Source organism: Larus michahellis, chromosome 9, assembly GCF_964199755.1.
Source record: "Larus michahellis chromosome 9, bLarMic1.1, whole genome shotgun sequence".
In the NCBI taxonomy this organism is placed as follows: Eukaryota; Metazoa; Chordata; class Aves; order Charadriiformes; family Laridae; genus Larus; species Larus michahellis.
The window spans coordinates 30,943,230-30,962,373 of record NC_133904.1 but is presented as its reverse complement, the minus strand read 5'-3'; the positions used below and the strand labels follow the sequence as shown (position 1 = coordinate 30,962,373).

General features: G+C 46.1%; 1 protein-coding gene across 4 annotated transcripts in view; it reads left to right on the top strand.

Moving 5' to 3' along the window:
- The window catches only part of FGF13 (fibroblast growth factor 13), a 272,834-nt gene that overhangs the window by 189,836 nt on the left and 63,854 nt on the right, over positions 1–19,144 (top strand). For 3 of the 4 annotated variants that reach the window (XM_074601703.1, XM_074601706.1, XM_074601705.1), the window contains one exon: positions 15,876–15,986. In XM_074601703.1, the coding sequence (XP_074457804.1) occupies positions 15,876–15,986 (111 nt within the window). Of the gene's footprint in view, positions 1–12,761; positions 13,821–15,875; positions 15,987–19,144 lie in introns of those variants that run through there. The other variant, XM_074601704.1, reaches the window with a different exon arrangement.

Genomic DNA, 19,144 nt, shown 5'->3' with positions numbered 1-19,144 from the left:
AAATCTTATTATATAATATGTGAGCATGGGCTTAACTTGCAGTGCTGAAGAAGGATGAGTTAAACAAGGTCTCAGTCAAGTTCAGCAACAGAAAATTCAAATCCAGCCCTTGATTAACGCAATTGAAGTGTAACTGTAGCCACATTTTGACCACGGTGTTTGCAGTACTGTACATCTTCAACACCAAATCTGAGTGTTTTCTTCACTTGTCAAAATGGCATTAAGAGTAACTGATTTGGTTGACCCCAACAAGAATATTTTCAATATTTTTCACTAAATCCATATACCAAACAGTGAGCTTTTTTGAAATGCAGAGGTAAATCTTAAACATTTCTAAAATTAATTATTTCAGAATTGTTAGGAAATATAATTATTCTGAGTGCTTTTTATACTTGTAACATTTCCAGTACATCAATAATGCAGCTTATTTAAAAAAGGAAGTAGTACATATTCTACATAAAGAATATGTGGTACATATTTTACCTCATGAATGTTGTTGAGCTATTCATATTGCAAAATGCCTTAGAATAAAGGGTATCAACTAAACCAAGCACCAGGCTCCTGTGGCTGGCGTAATGTACTACAGTATCCTGTTACAGGCATTCTTTGTAATTCTAGGAGGCAGAAAATAAAATTTGACACTCAAAAATAATAAGTTTAGGTAAATCATGTAGGAGAAACGTACATTTATGTCCAAGAAATGGTCAGATATTGCCAGAACAATACAGCTACATTATGAATCTTTAATGATCTCTGAAAGTCATAATGGTCTGTCACTAATGCCCATTAATGATCTCTCTATACCGCGAGTATGGGCTTGATGTTTCTGGCCAGTACCTTAGAGAATACTTTAAATATGCCTTAAACTTTCTCTGATCTGCTCCCTGTGTGTCTCCTCCAAATGTAGACTGCAATTGTCTGGATAGGAGCAGCTTGTAAGGCAGCATGGCTTTGGGGTTAAGAAAGTCTTATTCAGGTAAGATGTATTTAAGCAATATTTTTACAGGAAAAAACAAGAAGGTATTTCCTGGTGACTAATCCTCTGTAGAGGTGATAAACTATATAAAGAAATTAAACCTTAATATTTATTAAGAATGTGGTTGTTCTTTGACTTCATGAATTTTCTTTGATAATTCTAAAAATACAATATTTAAGAAGGAAAAGGGAAGTCTTATTGTTAATTACTAGTGATTAGAACTGTAAATATACTGAATATGCTGCTGAACTGGCAAATTTGTCCTGTTTGAATATGTATTTTGAATGTCGCACAGGTTGATTTTATGGCCTTTTAAATATCCATGCCACATATTTAGTTAATTTTGTGCCCAAGCTTTTTGTCGGCTATAAAACTTGCTTTAAGGAAAAAAAGAACAATGATTCCTGTTCTGTTCTAATTGCCTTTCATGAGGGTACTGTGCCTAACATTAACTGAAGACAATCTTGTTTTGTTGTTAATAACTTGAAAACATTTTTAATACAAAACCATCAGCATTTCTCTATTCTTTTGCAAATGTTTTAGCTAAAGGCTTGTGATGGTGCAATTTATTTTTCTTTAATAATGAAAAAGTATGTCCTCTGCATTTGGCATGTGAAATGATCAGATTACTGTAAGAACCAACGCCCTACGGCTAGAAGGGAAAAACAAATCCAAGGACTCTTGGAAAATGCCCCAATATCAAACAATAATCTGATCGGCAGTCTGTACAGAGAGTTAGATATTAACTGTGAGAGTTAAATATTAACTGTCTGGGTCATATATCATTCTTTATTAGAAATGACTCAACATGATTAGTAAACAACTTTTATGACATTGCACGTGGCATCCATGGGGTTTTTTCTCTTCAAAATTAATATAGTAAATCTAAGTATAGTAAAGCGTAGAATGTCAAGTGCAATTTTTTGGCAGGTTAAAAATGCATTTATGAAATATAATCACTTAATATGTAATCCACATTATTAACTACTAAATGCCTTGCTTTTTTGCAAAAGCGGCAAGTTTTTATAGCGTGATAGCTGTAAGGATGAAGTGGGTCTGAAACTGTAAGACTTTGCGGTAGGTTAGCTTTTGGGGAGCACATTGCCTAGCCACAAGATATGAAAGGAATTCTGGTGGTTTGTGATGGACCTTTGATTGTAAATCTGGTGTCAAGGCCCGGGGACGCGTTGACGGAGCTGGGAGGAGCAGGGCAGGGTGCGGATCAGCACCGCGGACAGCAGCCTCTGCCCCAGGGTGACACCGTCCTGGGTGACATCGTCTTGGGTGACATCGTCGCCGGTGACATTGTCTCGGGGTCCCACCGAGAGGGAGGGAGGCTCCACCGAGCTCCGGGTAAATATAACAGCACAGCATTAAATGCCGAATCACAGCGTCTCTCCCTGCTTGCCCCAACCCTGCGCTTTCAAGTTCGCTGTTAATTAACAGCCGGAGGCACCACGGGCGTTGGTTGTAATTAAATATCGCCAATGACCGAAACAAAACTGGAAAAGAAAGTGAATGACCTTGCTGTGGCAGTTACAAGAACTAACCCTAGGTGTCCCTCTTGTTTCTGGTTTTAGCAGCAATTTTATACGTTTGGGTTTTCGACTGAAAGTACTGGAAATCTGTCCCATTTGTTTGGTTTGTAACTGTTTACAAATTACTGTTCTACGGCATGCTTCCTGTACAGGAAACTCTATATTTTGCCAAAAGCCTCCTGAAAAGGCTTTACAGCAGAACTTTTTAAGTAGGCTAAAATTTATGGCAATAATGGTTTAAAAATATAGTCAATGAGTAAGACATTTCCTATATTACAGAGCTGGGAAAAATAAAAAGGGCTGAGGAAGGTGGAAGTTTCTCCCAGCTTTAACAGCTCTGCTCTGATTCCCGGGTGTTTGTGCATCTCAGCAGCGTTGAAACATCTTGAGTTTGCTCGTATTTGGAAGTCAGGAAGAGGAAAGGCAGAAAAAAAATGCCAGTGTTTAAATGTCTGTATTATGAACGCAGAATCCATATTTGCAGAGGTTTGAGCCATCCAATCCCAGTTCCAGTCCGGAGGAAATACAGAGCCGGATCTCTTGCTCCAGTCATATGAGGGGAACTGCCTGGGAATCCCTGCAGGCCTCGCAGAGTGCTGCAAAATTTCATGAATTCTGTGTGGCCATGTGTTTTACCCATGCAGCTGTACGTATAGGTGCTGTTTTACAATTAGACTCTCTACCTTTTCATAACTGCCCCATATAGGATACAAGAAAATGTAAAGAGGTCTTCATTCCTTGTGGTTACATGGAATGGGCGGAGTGGAGTTGGTCAAATGATAGCGTTGGAAGATCAGCCAAGATAACATCTTACAAACCAGCAGGCTTAGTTCTGTGCCTCAGGATCTCATTCTGCTCTTCATCCTTTCTTTCCCAGGAAAAGCTCCAAGGCCTTGGAATGTTGTATCGTAGATGAAGCAAAACTAAGCTTAATTGTTTGTAAACAGGATTAAGTTGACCTCAACTGAAGGATAGGGATGTCGAGATACTGATGGGTTTTGTGGTTACCGCTCATTAGAAGCATGTTGTAATTTTTAATGAAACAAGGAAAGAAGATCCTGGCAAGGAGAGGTGGACAACGAGAATGATAAACAAAGGGAAGAGGGTTGAAGGGAGAGAACAGGAATCCTGATGATGTATCATCATCTGCTAAATATGGTGTCTCTCTGCTGTGAGGTTAGCTCAGCGTGATTTAGCAGTATGACTTGGGAGTTGCAAAGGCCATGCGTATGGACTGGGAATTTAATTAAAATCACGGCATTATATTTGTATCTACTTTTGCAGCCTAACATACTAGTTTTATGGTGGTTTCAGGTAGAAATGCAGCTCCAAGTTGGGCAGTTATCCAGTCTCTGTAAAAGCAGATGTGTTCCTATTGTAGTTCAGCTGGACTTAAGCGAGGAATAACAGCGCTCAGCTGGGGCAGCTTCGTATCTATTTCTCTGATTTCTGAGCATTGTTTCTCTGCATAGCAACAAAACCTTTCTGTGCTTTCTGATGATGCCCGAGTCCCCAGAAATGTACCCAGCTGCCGAATGCGAATATTGGGAGCAGCAGCAGATGTTCTGCTATTAGCCTCCTCCTCTGAATTGACTTCTCTGAATTTCTTTTAATTTGCTTATGTAGAATTTTCATACACAATTTTTCTGGTCTCCAGACCTATTTAAATCCAATACAGCAAATTCCAGCTGATAGTTCTCATTCCTATTTCACTAGCTGATGTTCTTTGTAAGTGTTGCTTGCAAAAAGAGTGCATCTAACTTATGCTAATGATTTTTTCTCTGTTTACTTATGATAATGTTGTATTTTTCACCTCAAAATACCTGTGTGATTTATAGATGTCACCGTTGCTCTGTGCTTGCCAGCAGCAGCTCCTGCTAAGCCTGGAGGTGCCACGAGGCCACTTGCTGGAAGGTGGGGGGGGAGGGGGGGGAAGTGCCACTGTGTGACTACTTGGGCTGGTTTTATATCCATGCGTACTACTGAGCACTGCCAGAAGCAAGACACTGAGCTACACGGACTTCTATTAAGTGATTACTTAGTTTTGATGGTGGTAAATATTATTTATTGTAAAGATGCATTACATAGATTACAATCTGAATCACTCTGCAATGATAGTTCAGTAAGGCAGAGGTAGTGTTTTCCTTCATGCAGCTGTGAAAATAATGCTGATTTTTTTTGGATGGGAATGAATTGCCATCTGGAGAGGTGCCTTTCTCACTTCTTTCTTGGTTGTACAGCCCAGATATTTGGTCAGATGAGCGTAGAGAAACCTCACTGTTACATCACTGAATTTAGGTCAGGTCTTCTTACATCACTGTTACCATCATGATTATTACATGGTGAACTGAGACAGAATGCTGAAGTTCGGGCTCATGGCTTTTTTCCTAGTACTCAAGGATATACCTTCCTTCTGGTTACTGAAACTGAGAACAGCATTTTTGCTCAGGTAAACTGGTTCCAGTTCCATGACAGTGAGTGGAGCAAGGTCCCCCTTGGACATGTGCAGAAGCAGCGACACAGTGCAGGCTCTGACTCCAGCTCCTGGAGAGCACTTCCTCCACCCAAGACATGGCAGTTCTTCCTCAAAGTCCCTTTCGTTCATGGCCAGCGTGTTCACATTCTCATTTGTCCTGTGTGAACTTGATGCCATGATGTCAGCAGTCAAGTAAGTCACAGAAAACCTTGGCCAGGCTCTTCTGATCCCAGCCCGGGTAATTTGGTTTCATTATTAGAAAACAGATGGGTCTTACATCGTTAATAGAGCAACGGGAAGCAGCGAGCGTGGCATTCATCACAAGATTGCAGTGAATTTGGCTCTGTAGTTACATGAAGTCAAGGAACGGGGCAGAACTTCACTTCGGAAGGGCCATAGCTGTGAGAAACCGGTAGGAATGTTTGGGTGCAGGTGGGAGGAGGAAAACTCTCAGAGGCTCCAACTCAGTGGAGACCCAGTGAGTCTGTTTTTGTCAAGCTCTTGACAGAGGCTGAACCATCAGATATATGAAAAGGTGGAGGAAGATCCATTTGAGTAGTGTGACAATCTCTAGGCAACTTGCTTTGGGTCTGCAAAGGACTATTTATGTGTTTTGTCATGTGTAAAGTGGCCTTATGTTCAGTTTGACAGTGGCATATAGCCCACACTTCTCGTGTGTCCCATGCTGAGAAGTAAATATTTCAGGGATGATATGCTGTCATTTACATTGATGTTTCTGAGAGTCATCATGCTGAGAGGTGAATGAACAGATACTTCTGTGCATACTGATGTGGGAGGCTCCGGAGTATTTTTTGCTCTGGCTTTGCGGTGGGCAGAGAGAAGTCGGTCGGTCACTTGCTGCAAGTTCCTGGTTCAGGTTGGGCCCCCGGAGACACCGGAATAACATGTTCCCAATTTGGGAGTCCGCAGAGCTGTGGGAGCTGATCTCTTCTGTTTGTTCTCTGACCTTTCCCAGCTGATTGGCACTGATCTTTTATGCACCGGATAGACGATCTTTTGTGGTTGACATTTTGGGTTGACTGAATATGGATTAACCTAGGCAAAAATATTTCCATTTTTCTACCTTCAAACAATGCCCTCCTTTTCCGAAAATGCCTGCACCACCAGGTCAGATCAAATCCAGTTTTGACTTGAGACGGTGCTGTAAAGGGATCGGAATTCACAGCTGGGAAGGGGCAGAACTGGGATTTCTCTCTTTAATATTTTCTCAGAGAACCTGAGAGGAAACTGGTGTTCTTGATGTGAGATCTCGTGGCCGTCCCGAGCATCTAGCAGGGCACGTCAGGCATGAAGAAGAGACCCAAATTCTTGTCAGAGTCAGTGAACCTTATCGTAGCAAACTTGTGTAGCTCTGATAAGAGAACAGGATTAGGATATGAGAACCTTTTGTAATGCATCAGGCGCATGATTGTTTTTTAAATATCTTAGTGAGATGACTCAGATGTTGAAGACGGAGACGTCGTTTCTCTGCTTCACTGGATGGGGGCCAGTTTCGGCACATCCAGTCCTGTGCGCCAGTTGTACTGGAGTCTCTTCTGGTGTTGGGATTTGTGATTCTCTACTCAGAGAAGACAAAAATCAACCTTTGAACAATAAGTGAGGTCTTAGATAAATTGGGTCCACGTGACGTGTCTACACTGGTGTCAAAAGAATTTATTTTGATTGTTTTTCCTGTTACTGAGCAGGGTTGCCCAGTGCACCTTGGCAAAGAACCACGGCACAGACACACAGGGGAACATCCATGTCCGTTTACAAGTGCCCTTACAGTTTCAGCATAAAAATACCTCTATTTATAGCAATATAGCTTGTATAAAGGTCTGCGGCTGGTTATTGAAGCTAATATTTACCATTAAGTTTGATTTTAAGGTAGGTCTGTTGGCTAAAATAGCCTCAAATTTGAGCTCTTGGTCTGGAGCTGCCTGAAGGCCCAGCTCTTCCACTGATACCTTTTTCCACCTTGCACTCAGAAATGAACCTCGAGCGGGCTCTTCATTTGGCTCATATCTAGGGTAAAAGTAGGCTGGGGGGGGTGGGCAGTGAACTGGCACCCAGAGCCTGGCCGTTCTGCAGTGCCCGTCTCCAGCCGCGGAGCTGGCTGCAGAGGAAAGGCTGAGTCATTTCCACGGGATGTTTCACGGAGGAGCGAAGTGATGCGGGGCTCAGGTCGGAGCAGCTCTGTTTCCCGGTGAATAGTAATTCTGTTTACTTAGAAGAAGGAAAAAATCACTGGGGGCCTCGGTGCTGCTGTGTCATACCCGACTGGATGAAGTCTTGTTTATCTCAGCCTGAAAAGAGAGAGAAGGGATTGTGGTGGCGCTTTTCAGAAAATAATTCTCTACTTTTGGGGAGGCATTGGAAATAGTCCATAGATTTTAGTCCTGAAGCTTTTTTTTTCCTGTGACATCACTAGCGTGTTATGCCAGTGAGAACAAGAGAGCCTCGGGAGGGACTCCTGGCATTCCATGCCCACCTGAGACTTTATCATCACACCAAAGGCAGCTTGAGTCTTGTAAATACAGAGGGATGGCTTCGGGTTTACGCTGGGCCGAGTGAGGTGTGGACCTGGCTTGTGATTTTTGTTCTGGTTGTGATTTTCCTGCAGCATTTGTTCTCCCCGGGTTTTTTTACCTGTTTTTTACCAGTTTTACCTGTTTATATAGGACCTACTATAAATATTTTGGTACTTGTTTATAGGGGAAGAGGAAATAACTGACAGTGCTGTTTAGTCTGAGGAAATGGGATATTTTGACCCAAGGTGCTGGCAGTAAGTTCCTGCTTTATGGCAACATGTCGTGAGAACTGTTAATGCATGTTATGAAGATGATGAAGGGAATGGAGCATCTCTCTGCTGAGGAAAGGCTGAGAGCCCTGGGGCTGTTCAACCTGGAGAAGAGAATACTGAGAGGGGATGTCATCAGTATCTAAAGTGCGGGTGGCAAGAGGATGGGTCAGACAGAAGAGTCTGGATCTTCTCAGTGGTGCCAAGAGACAGAATCATAGAATCGTAGGGTTGGAACGGACCTCTGGAGAACCACATTTACTGCTCTACTGAAGGCATATGCAGGAACAAGGACACACACAGCTGTCTTGGATACTCAGTGCCTGCACCAGCCTTCACAGAATCCCAGACTGGCAGGGGTTGGAAGGGACCTCTGGAGATCCATCAGTTGAGGTGGAACTTCCTATGCTCAAGTTTGTGCCCATTACCCCTTGTCCTGTCACTGGGCACCACTGAGAAGATCCTGGCCCCATCTTCCTGACACCCACCCTTTCAGTATTTATAAGCATTGGTAAGATCCCCCCTCAGTCGTCTTTTTTCCAGACTGAAGAGACCCAAATCCCTCAGCTTTTCTTCATAAGAGAGGACAAGGGGCAACGGGCACAAACTGGAACATTCCAGTTTGGGATGCTGAGAGGGGAAATTCCATCTCGACATGAGGAAAACTTTTCCTGTGAGGGTGGCAGCGCACTGGCACAGGCTGCCCAGAGAGGTGGTGGAGTCTCCGTCTCTGCAGACATTCCAAACCTGCCTGGAGGCGTTCCTGTGCCACCTGCTGTGGGTGACCCTGCTCTGGCAGGGGGTTGGACTGGATCATCTCCGAAGGTCCCGTCCTCTGTGATTCTACAGGGCACAGATGAGCTTGGGTCCCTCCATGAGTCACACGTTGGGCTCATGTGGCAACCACTGGTGCACTTGAAGAGGCAGCCAGAAAGTGCGGTCTCTTCTCCACCTGTTCCCTTCTCTGATAGCAAAGCTGCACCGATACGCTGCACCACGCTCGGTCACATCTGGTGACATCATGTGCTGAAATAGCGTGGGAGGTAAGCGGTGGGGGGGAAGGAGCTCCCCTGCTCGCAGGCAGCAGCTGGCACCGTCCGTGCTGCAAAGCTGCAGCAGCTTCTCAAAACTTGCAGCGTCTTTCATGAGAGTGAGGTCGGGAGCCGGCTTGTGATTCTTCTTCTGGTCTCGATTTTTGTGCAGCATTCATTTCGCCCGGCATCTACTTGTTTATATAGGACCTACTATAAATCTTTTGCGCTCAAGGTAGATTCCAACACATGGAAGACAGCAGTGGGACCTGCTACGGTGCAAATGGTTCAAGGAGGATGGAGCAAAACCCAGAGTTTTTGCGCTTTTCTCTAATTTGGTGAAAAAGCCACCGTTGTTGGCAGTTTGGGCCAATGGTGGAGGTTTGATGCCTTTTCTTGAGGGGCAAGGCAGCGAGGGCAGCACACTTTGTGTTGGTCAAAACCCATGTCCTGTGTTGGTCAAAGAGCCAGTCCTGGTTTGGGGGGGCATGGTACCAAATTGCAGGCTTTGCTTTTGCCCAATCCAGGCAACTTCTGGAGGTTGAAGTATGTTTTAATGACCAGAATTGTGGAGATAATCATCAGCATAAACTCAACAGATGACTGGGATGAAAAAATGTAAATCAAAAGCGGGTGAGATCTTGGTCTACTTCAAAAGAGTGGAACCACTGATGGGTCAGATCCCAGTTCCAGGTAGCTCATGGCTCTGTCCCTGATGGTAACTCTACAGGTCTGTCCCATGCTGATTTCTGGATCCAGTTTTGGGCCCTTTACTACAGCAAAGACATTGAGGTGCTGGAGCGTGTCCAGAGAAGGGCAACGAAGCTGGTGAGGGGTCTGGAGCACAAGCCTTGTGAGGAGCAGCTGAGGGAGCTGGGTGTGTTCAGCCTGGAGAAGAGGAGGCTGAGGGGAGACCTTCTCACTCTCTGCAGCTGCCTGAAAGGAGGGGGCAGCCATGTGGAGTTGGTGTCTCTTCCCAAGGAACAGGCGACAGGACAAGAGGAAATGGCCTCAAGTTGCGCCGGGGAGGTTTAGATTGGATATTAGGAAATATTTTCACACTGAAAGGGTTGTCAAGCATTGGAACAGGCTGCCCAGGGAAGTGGTTGAATCGACATCGCTGGAGATATTTAAAAGACGGGTAGACGTGGTGCTGAGGGACATGGGTTAGAGACGGTTTTTGTCAGAGTTACATTGATGGTTGGACTCGGTGATCTGAAAGGTCCTTCCAACCCAGGCAATGCTGCGATTCTATGATTCTATGAAATGGGGCTGGCAATTTGCTCTTTAGCTTTAAGTCTGCCCTGCTACAATAGTCCCACACAAAGAAAGAGGATGTACGTTGAAGGAGCATCTGTTTGCCTTCTACATTCAAAAACTCACTTGGAATGTCATTTTATTTTATTTTATCTTTTTAGCATGGTGGGGAGTGAACAGCTCTTGCTGTTCAAAGAAAATAAAGCTGTTCCTTGAGATTTTTATGTCTGTGACACTGAAGTAGTCCAAAGACTGGTCTTGTACCAAAGGCATTTTCCCAAGATGATCTTCATTTTCATGTGCCATTTATAGTAAATGAAGACATGTTTGTAGGAGTACCGATAGATGGGGAGGTTGATCATGCAAAAAAACTGGAGGACTGTTTTTTTGAAACTTAAATCTGATTATGCATATATGCTATTTTTATTCCTCTCTTTAGTTATCTGTCAAGGAACATTTGTGCAAATGAATTTTCTTTATGGATTTTAAGCATGCAAGCTGGAATGCTGGCAGAAAGATATCCTAAGTGCTGCTTTTATATCCTGCTTTTCCCCAGGATGTTCAAGGTTAGCCGAATTCTGAGTTGTGGTTAGTCGTTGTGAAAATGAAATATCATCTGACCCATAGGACAGATCACAATGAGGCAGCTTCACTTTGATCTGAAGATCAAACGCTGCTTTCCAAACTGGGGAAGTGATGGGTGAGTCTCAGGAAAAACAAGCCTCGCTTGTGTGACTGTATTGGAAGTGGAAAGATGGCAAAATTCATAGTATGTTACCGGTGAGTTGAGTAGGATGAGTTATTACTAATAATATCCAACTGGCTGTCTCTTGGGTTGGATTTCACATGCCTTATGTGGACTGGCAGATGAAGGTAGTGGTGGGACTTGTGAATTACAGTTATTTTTACCTTACCGTTTTGCCCAAATAAGAAATTCTTATTTATTTAATATGAACATGTGGATGCTGTGAAGTCCCTCATAAACAAAGGTGAGTGTGTATTCACCCATGCATATATACATACAGACTTCTTGCAGAAAAGAGGTATTGTGGATGGGTTTGTGGGGCTGCCAAACTCAATATACCATATCAGCTGTTGCAGCCTTGGGCTGTGATGGCACATGTTGTACTTTGTCAGATATTCTCTTAAAACTTGTGCATTATGGGCATTTCTTTTATTAAGGCCTGGCCATGCAGCATCTTTTATTGGGGCAGGAGTTCCCAGTTGGAGGAAAGAGGTTTGGACCTGTTGTGAGCTGTTTCTAGCCCAGGGAAGGACTGGAATGTTTGCAGAGGTAGAATGAACAGCTTGAGCTCTTTGAAGTGAAGGCGCTGGGTGACATGGTTTGTACTGTGCTTGCCTGGAACCACAGTGTGCAACCCTAGGGAGGGAGGGGAGGACGGCGTGGCTTTGCCAAGGCTGTGTGGAGGAGAAGAAGGCGGCGCAGGTGTCCTGCAAAGCCTGGCGGAGTCTGAAGTCCCATCGGAAATGTGGTGCTGTCACACCAACCCACCTGCATTGTTTCTGTCTTGATAGCCCCAGGGGAGCCCTGGGGCCGGCCCAGGGCACACAGGACACAGCTCCCGGACTTGGGTGACTGAAGTTGCCATTGTGGTCCCTGGTGAGTTCAGCTCCTGCAAGGAACCAGCCCACAGCCTCCCCCCAGCAACAGACATCCCACCCTGCCTCCGCACCTGCAAGTGACTGCGAATCCCCTCTGCTGCGGGGATAAATTCTTTCAATAGCTGTTTGCCTTCAGGGTTGCAAATCTCAGTTTTGTTTCTAGCCTGAATTGGCTTTATTTTAGGCTCCAGCTGCTGAAAGCATGCTGAAGAGCAGGGGTGGGGGTGGCAAAGGGACCCCCAGGACCTCCTGCTGCCTGTGTCCTGTGTGCAGGGTTGGGTGCCCTCTGTGCAGGACATTACCCATGACGCGGTGCCAGGCTCTGACACCAGGCTCCACTCCCAGCATCGTGGCACCGCTGCTGCTTCTCCCTGCCCCGGTACCACCACTTAGCCAAGGGTGGATAAACCCAGAGCCTGGCCTTGCAGGACACAGAGGCACCGTGAGGATGGGGCGGGGTGGAGAACATGGCAATGACAAGGGAATGGCGCTCTCTGAGGATTTTCTAGTCTCTGGTAGAAAAGCGGAGCTAAGAGCAGGTGTGGGGAGGAGGAAGGAAAGGCAAGAGAGGCAAAAAGCCCCTAATAAATCGGTGAGGCACAGCGGGGGCCCTTCCTGTAAGGATGAGGGAAAGGCAGGGGGGAGCTCCCCTGCCTGCCCCCCTGTCTGTCTCACCGAACCCCCTTCCAGCCGCCGGCCAGGCGTCCTCACCCTGCTGCTGAACCCCCGGTGCCAGCTACTTGCTCATCGCAGTCACGTCTGTTTGGGTGTCTGCGCCTCCCCAGGAGGTGGCTCTGCCAAAAGCGGGTACCCACAGCCCGTGGGGGGGGGTGTGTGTGTGGGGGGGGGTGGGTGCTGAGGTGCACCCCCTTCTCCCTGCCGGTCTTGCTCCCCTGGGGGGGCTCCCCCGCAACTCCGCGCAGCCACCGGGGCAGGTCTCCCTCTGGGAGAGGAGGAGGAGGAAGAGGAGGAGGAGGAGGGGAGGGTGGTGATAAGGGGCTTGCCGCGTCGCTTCCATCATTTCTGTACCCAGCGCACAGCTCGGAGGGGCGGGAGGGGGGGGTGGGAGGGGGGGGGACGCGAGTGCCATCGGCTGCCTGAGCTCGGCGGCTGCTGCAGCGCGGCGCGGAGCTGCCGGGCGTCGGGGGAGCCCGGGCTGTTTACCGCCTGGCGACAAAGGTGGCCACGCACAAGCCCAAGGCGGCCGCGGAGAGGAGGGGAGGCTGCGCTGGCAACGGCAACCTGTAAGGATTGAAGGGGAAGAGCCATCCCCAGGCGTTCGGCAGCAGGCAGCCCCGGCTTCCCAGGCATCGGCACCTCCTCCCTGTGTCTCCATCACCGCTTGCTTCGGATCTCCTGAAGGGAAAAGAGGAAAAAAAGGCTCCGGAAAACCCCTGCAAGAGGACAGACCCCCTGCTGGAGTCTAACAGGTGTTTGCTGGGATTTGAATGGGGAGGGGACGGGTGGGGAGAAAAGTTAACTGGCGAAATTGGGGCTAGGAGAGATGCGATGATCTTGCGCCAAGTGGATGTGCCATGTCTGCGTGTGAATAGTGCGTCTGGAGAAGCTCGGAGGGATGTCTTGCAAGTGATCTGCTCCATCTCCGTAGAAACGCTCACCGCTGCCTGCAAACTTTCCCCTGCCAGAAGTTGGGAGGAATAAAAAAGCACCAGAAAATCGAAAGGGGAAGATCTTGGCGGACAAAAACGCTTGAGCTAAACTGTTGCATCCCAACCCGGGGCTCCGGTGCAAGCATCCCGCCGCTACCTCCTGGGCTCCCAAGCCGACTGGCGGTGGGTGGCATTGGCCAAGGCGCCCGGCAGCGTCCCCGGCATTGGGGACGGGCCGAGCAGCATGCTGGCTGCGGCGCCCGCGGCCAGCAAGCAAACCCCGCGTGCCTGACCTGCCGGTGGTGCCGGGGCGGTGGCGGCCATGGCCGCAGCCATCGCCAGCTCCCTGATCCGCCAGAAGAGACAAGCCAGGGAGCGGGAGAAGTCCAATGCTTGTAAGTGTGTCAACAGCCCCAGCAAGAGCAAGGGAAGCTGCGACAAGAACAAGTTGAATGTGTTTTCCAGGGTCAAACTCTTTGGCTCCAAGAAAAGGCGAAGGCGGCGACCAGGTTGGCAAGGGTTATGTCTTTGGTGGGGGTTGGTTTGTTTAATTTCATGCAAACTGGGGTGTGCGTCAGGCGTGGGGAAAGGGGGACCGATGCCTCTGGGCTGGTAAAATGAACATGCAGGTATTGCCCCATCCTGGCTTGTATGATCTGACAGATGTGGGTGCCCCGTGCCAGTCCCTTCTCCTTTCATATTCATCTGGTTTATTTGGATAAACCATTGCTTTCTGCCTCACTTGCACACCTGTCTACCAGTAATTCAGTAGCCTGTCTTGCACATATACAAACACACGTGATTTATTTGTGGGGGAGATGTTCACAGGGGAAGTTCCCACACGTATATCTCCTTCGGTTGTTTGTTAAATAACTTGGCAGTCTAGAGAGCTGGATTTTTGTCTTCCTGCTTCGCAGAATGCCTGTGCCGGGCTTTATTTGCTGATTGCAGACATGGCTTTTTGCTTTCGCTGGCACCTTCCAGAGTTTTGCTTCAGCGCCCTGTTCCTTTCTAGGAATCTCCTCCATGCAGCCGCCCTGCAGACGCGATGCTCTCTGTGCCGGAGGTGCAAAAGATCAGGCATGAAGACTCAGTCCCTGATCTGAGTGGGGTTTTTTTGTATGTGGGAGGAGCAAAACCCTCTGGTAATGTTGCTGTCGCTTTGCTGCGCTGAAACCTGGATGCCGTTAGCCACTTAACCCATCTCCCCTTCTCAGCTGGCTGCAGGAGAGGTGCCCGGTTCCCAGTTTGCAAACAGCTTTGGGATGTGTTACGGTTCAAAAGCCAAAGCGGGGGGTTGGATTAATTTCTTGTCAGAAAAGTTGGTGGATAAGATTTGTGCATCCATCAGTACCCTTATTAAGGGTTGCTAATAGGAGCTAATATACTTCAGCAAACTATTGCAGGCTTTGCCTTCAGCTCCTCCTAAAACGAAGCACAGTAGCAGAGCTCCCTGATGCCTTTGATTATAAACACAAGGCGTCTTTACCCAGATACCGGCTGCTAGAAACGACGCGTCGTATCTTCACAGTGTGTTTATCTCTGAATTCACAGAATTCAGTAAGTTGTTGTGGAGCGAGCTGCGGAGATGCATCGCCTCCTGACAGGCATAATTGTGTGAAATGAGTACAATGCAGATGTCATTGGGATGCAGGGGAAGTAGACCTTTTTTTTTTTTTTTTTTTTTTGCAATTGCTCCTGGTGCATTACCTAGATATCTTAAATGACAGACTTGACAGCACATCCCGTTGCTGTTTACTTTTTGGTCTAGAATGATCTGAAACCGTATGAGATCCCTGACTTTCTAACTGTGAATCTGAGAATGGTTATGGGGCGGGGGGGAAAAAAAAAGAAATCTATCCAAACTATGCGTTGTTTTGATCTTTCTTCTTCTAGCTGATGAGGTAATTACCTCAACCCTTATGGTAATATTTATTTTGCAGTTCCACACATTGCTGGATTTCAGGGTTTCCCCCCTCCATTTTCCATATGTTCATTGAGTGGTTTTGCACTCGGGATGCTCCGTACTCCTCGGAGCAGCGAGGGATGGGGGTTTGTTTATTAGAGCCGCAGCAGTTCCTGTGCTAAACGTTTGCTGCTATATATTTAGGCTCTCAACTGTCACTATGGCTCTTATTAGCGCTATCGTAGTAGCCCTCTTTTTCCTCTCCATTTAAGAACTCACACCTTTTTAAAAGGCGGAATACGCTCTTTGCCAGCTCGTTTCTAATCTTAAACGAGATAGGGCTGAGCTGCTGAGGCCAAGCAGCACGCCGTCGGAATTTGGATTCACTGGAAGCCGATGGCACCGTGCTACCTACATTACAATCCAGAGTGGCATTTAATCATTTTGCTAATTGATTTCAGAGCCGTAAATCCCATCTCAACCTAAACGAAAAGTGTTGCCAAGCTGGTTGCCCTGCTTTTGGGTTGGATCTTTTTTTTTTTTTTTCTTTCATATCTCAGCCTTGAGAAGAAACCCGGAGGTTTGGTTTTAGCATCCTGCTCACTTGGAACGGCACCTCAGGATTTCCCACATTAATCTCCCTGTTGTTTTTTTACAGAGCCTCAGCTTAAAGGTATAGTAACAAAGCTATACAGCAGGCAAGGATACCACTTGCAGTTGCAAGCAGATGGAACAATTGATGGAACAAAAGAGGAGGACAGTAGTTATAGTAAGTGACACGAGAATAAATGGTGTGTTTGTGAATTGTGGTGTCTCCTCCTTCCCCGTGTAGATCCCTTCCCAATTGTTGTCCTGGGATGACTGGGTGAGTGGAAGCGGCACGACCGCTGCGCTCCCGGCACGGAAGCCTTTCAGACTTACTGGGTCTGAGAGAAATGCAAATAAAAATCACTTATAGAAATAATGAACCAGAGGAGGTAATGATGACACATACGACAAACAAAGCAAATGTTATCTCCATGGTAATCTAGAGAAGTTCATTGCTGTCCTTTAGGATTTTATTAGACTTTTTTTTTTAATTTTTTTTCGACAGGGAAAATTTGCTCGCCTACTCAGAGCGCCTGAAATAGAATAACACTATCTCCACTCTTAAACAGGGGCTCATTCAAACGGAGCTGTGTTATTTCACACAATGAGAGTTCATCATCATTTTAAAGTTCACATTTCCCTATTATTATTATTTTTTTTACCCCTTCTAAACTTAATTATACCTTCAGCTTCCAACCAGATTTCTTTCCCTCAGCTGTTCCATGAGAAAGCTCTAAACGGTTTTGATTTTTTTTATTTATTTTTTTTCACAACTTTGAGAATTAGTAGGAAAAAGGAAAAGATGACTAGACGCACAACTTTGGTGTGTGTGAATAAGACATTTAAGTGTTTCCCATAGTCGTGCTGTTTAGCTGAAACTACGTTTCTGTTCTGAAAAGAGGAGCCAGGAGCTCGAGAAGGTATTTCAACAGGAAAATCAACAGGCAGAGCTTTCATTTTAATTATTGAAAAGCACTGATTTAAGTCCCATCCTTTTCATAGGAATAGCATTTGCAGGTGACAGATCGTTTCATTTTCCAGGGCACTTGAATACGGCCCAGTAAGATGTATCTTATGTTATTCATCCCATCACTTGCTCCCACACGTTTTTTAACCCTTTTTGCATCCCGGTATTAACTTGGGAGTGACGGGAGGGAACGGGTTATGCTGCTGAAGGAGGTCTCCTTGGCATCCTCTGAAGGTACTGGCCTTAGGGTAATCAAGCTTGGGGTCCGTAGGGACACCTGAGGTCTGGCTCCAGGTCCCATCCTCGCCCATGGAGAAGGTGGCCTGAGGACCAGATCAGTGCGATGCTGGGTGGCCGCTGCCAACTAATTGACTTCTCCTCAGTGGAGCCACGAAATCCGCTCTAAGAACAATCCTTATGGACCTTAAACATCGCTTTTCTTTCAAGTGAATGGTCTAATATTTACAATATAAAAAGTCAGTGCAGATCGTTCAGGATTTCAGGGTAATTCTGTTGATTACCTTCAAAAAGAAAAAATAGGCAAACCTTACTTTTTACATCAAAGCATGATATTATTATAAACTTCTAATGCACCAGACCAAATAGCTGAAATTCCATCTTTTTTTTTTTTAAGTGATAATTTCACTCAAATACTTTGCTTGCAATTCCTCTAATAGGGATTCTGAGATTCAAACGAAGATAAAATTTATGGGAATCTGTCCTTTTTGACGTTCATACAACTGTGTCCGTTTCTAAGATGCCTGTGTTTTCACGGTGTCCTTAAACTTCCCATAACCCCACAGATTACAAAGCAAATCTTAAAAACTCCTTCTTGCTGGATACCAGCCTCCCAAAACACCAAATACTTAAATATAATGGAAGTATCCCAGAAATGGTTGCAGCTGAGCTGTAGCATCTAAGTGTTCAGAGGAGGGATTTATCATAAAAAACCACACGCTTTTGTATGTATTCCTTCTTTACGTAAGGTAGGTGTATAGACCCAAAGGTCCTGCAGTCCTGAATTTATTCTAATTACCATATTTTTAACGGAATTAGTAAGAGACTGATTTATGCTGTGGATCAGAGCCCACATGAGGGGCTTCTCCCAAAGCCTTGCCCGCATGAATATTAAGGGGATCAGGCCCTTTAAAATCCTTCGTTCCAATATCTGCAGGGACATCTCTCATTTAGCCCGTGTTACTGCACTGCCGGGAAGCCACGGGGCTTGTAGCCCCCTCTGAATGAAGGAGGGTCCATTCTCTTCTCCCCTGCACCCCCGAGGGGTATCACTGCTGTTCCCTTTCCTCACCTTCACTGAACATCTACTCTAAGGCCATTTGCTTTACGTTGCAGGACGATAATTAAAACTCCCCTTTAAGAATAAGGGGAACATCCTCTTATTCTTATTCAGCAGTGGCCAGCAGAGCAGTTGCACAGCGTTAGGACTCTAAAACTGCATTTTTTTAGAGCAAACCGTAGCTGTAATCCACCTGGTCTCCAGACAGAGCCTTACTCAGCCTTGTTTAAATTTCAGAATTTGCCTGAAATTTCAGAATTTGCCTGGAGAAATTGCCACTCCCGATAGAAATTGCCACCCCCGATAGCCAGCTGCTGGTTTGTGCTCCTGACAGCATCCTGGGGCCAGGATTCCACCTTCTCCATCGTTTTCTTCCCTAGCGCTGGGTGAGAAGCTTGCCTGAAGATCCCCTTGGGCTCCTGGCCTGGGAGCAATTATTTCAGGCTCTGCAGACCTACTGCTGTACTAGGCTTCGCGAAACCAAGGTTGGATCCACAATCGTAGGGAGTTTAAAAGCAAGCTGAGATTTTTGGAGCAGAGTTTTAGGCAGGAAGAAACAGGGATTTGAGGAGCCATAGCACTCACCAGACCCCAGGGTTAGCCAAAAGTCTACGTAATTTGAGGAAGCTCCTCATGGAAAGGATTTCCTGGCTGAGAGAGAGATTTCGCCTCATTAAATGTATTAAGTAGGGCAAGGTTTTAAATCAAGGCAGAATTTATTCCCCAATTTTGGCAAGACAAAGAGATTTCAAGACCGATAAAATAAGGAAATAGAGGAAACAATTTCCTGCAAGTCCAGGTGGCCAAGCCAAGGATGGCACAGAGCTCACAGTAATGTACGCATTCACAAATCCAGCTGTGGCCCAGTGCCTTTTATTTTGCAGCTCTAATTCTCTGTCGGCTTGTGTTGCACAAGGGCCGTAGCAAAGATCATCTCTCCCTTGGGCATCTCCAAGTTTTTCATTACGCTGGATAGCATATCCTTATTTTAAGCAGCGCAAATGTAATAGAGAAAGGCTAAGACGCAGATCACTTTGCATTATTTTGTGCTAACACAAAGTGATTGTTGTAGCAA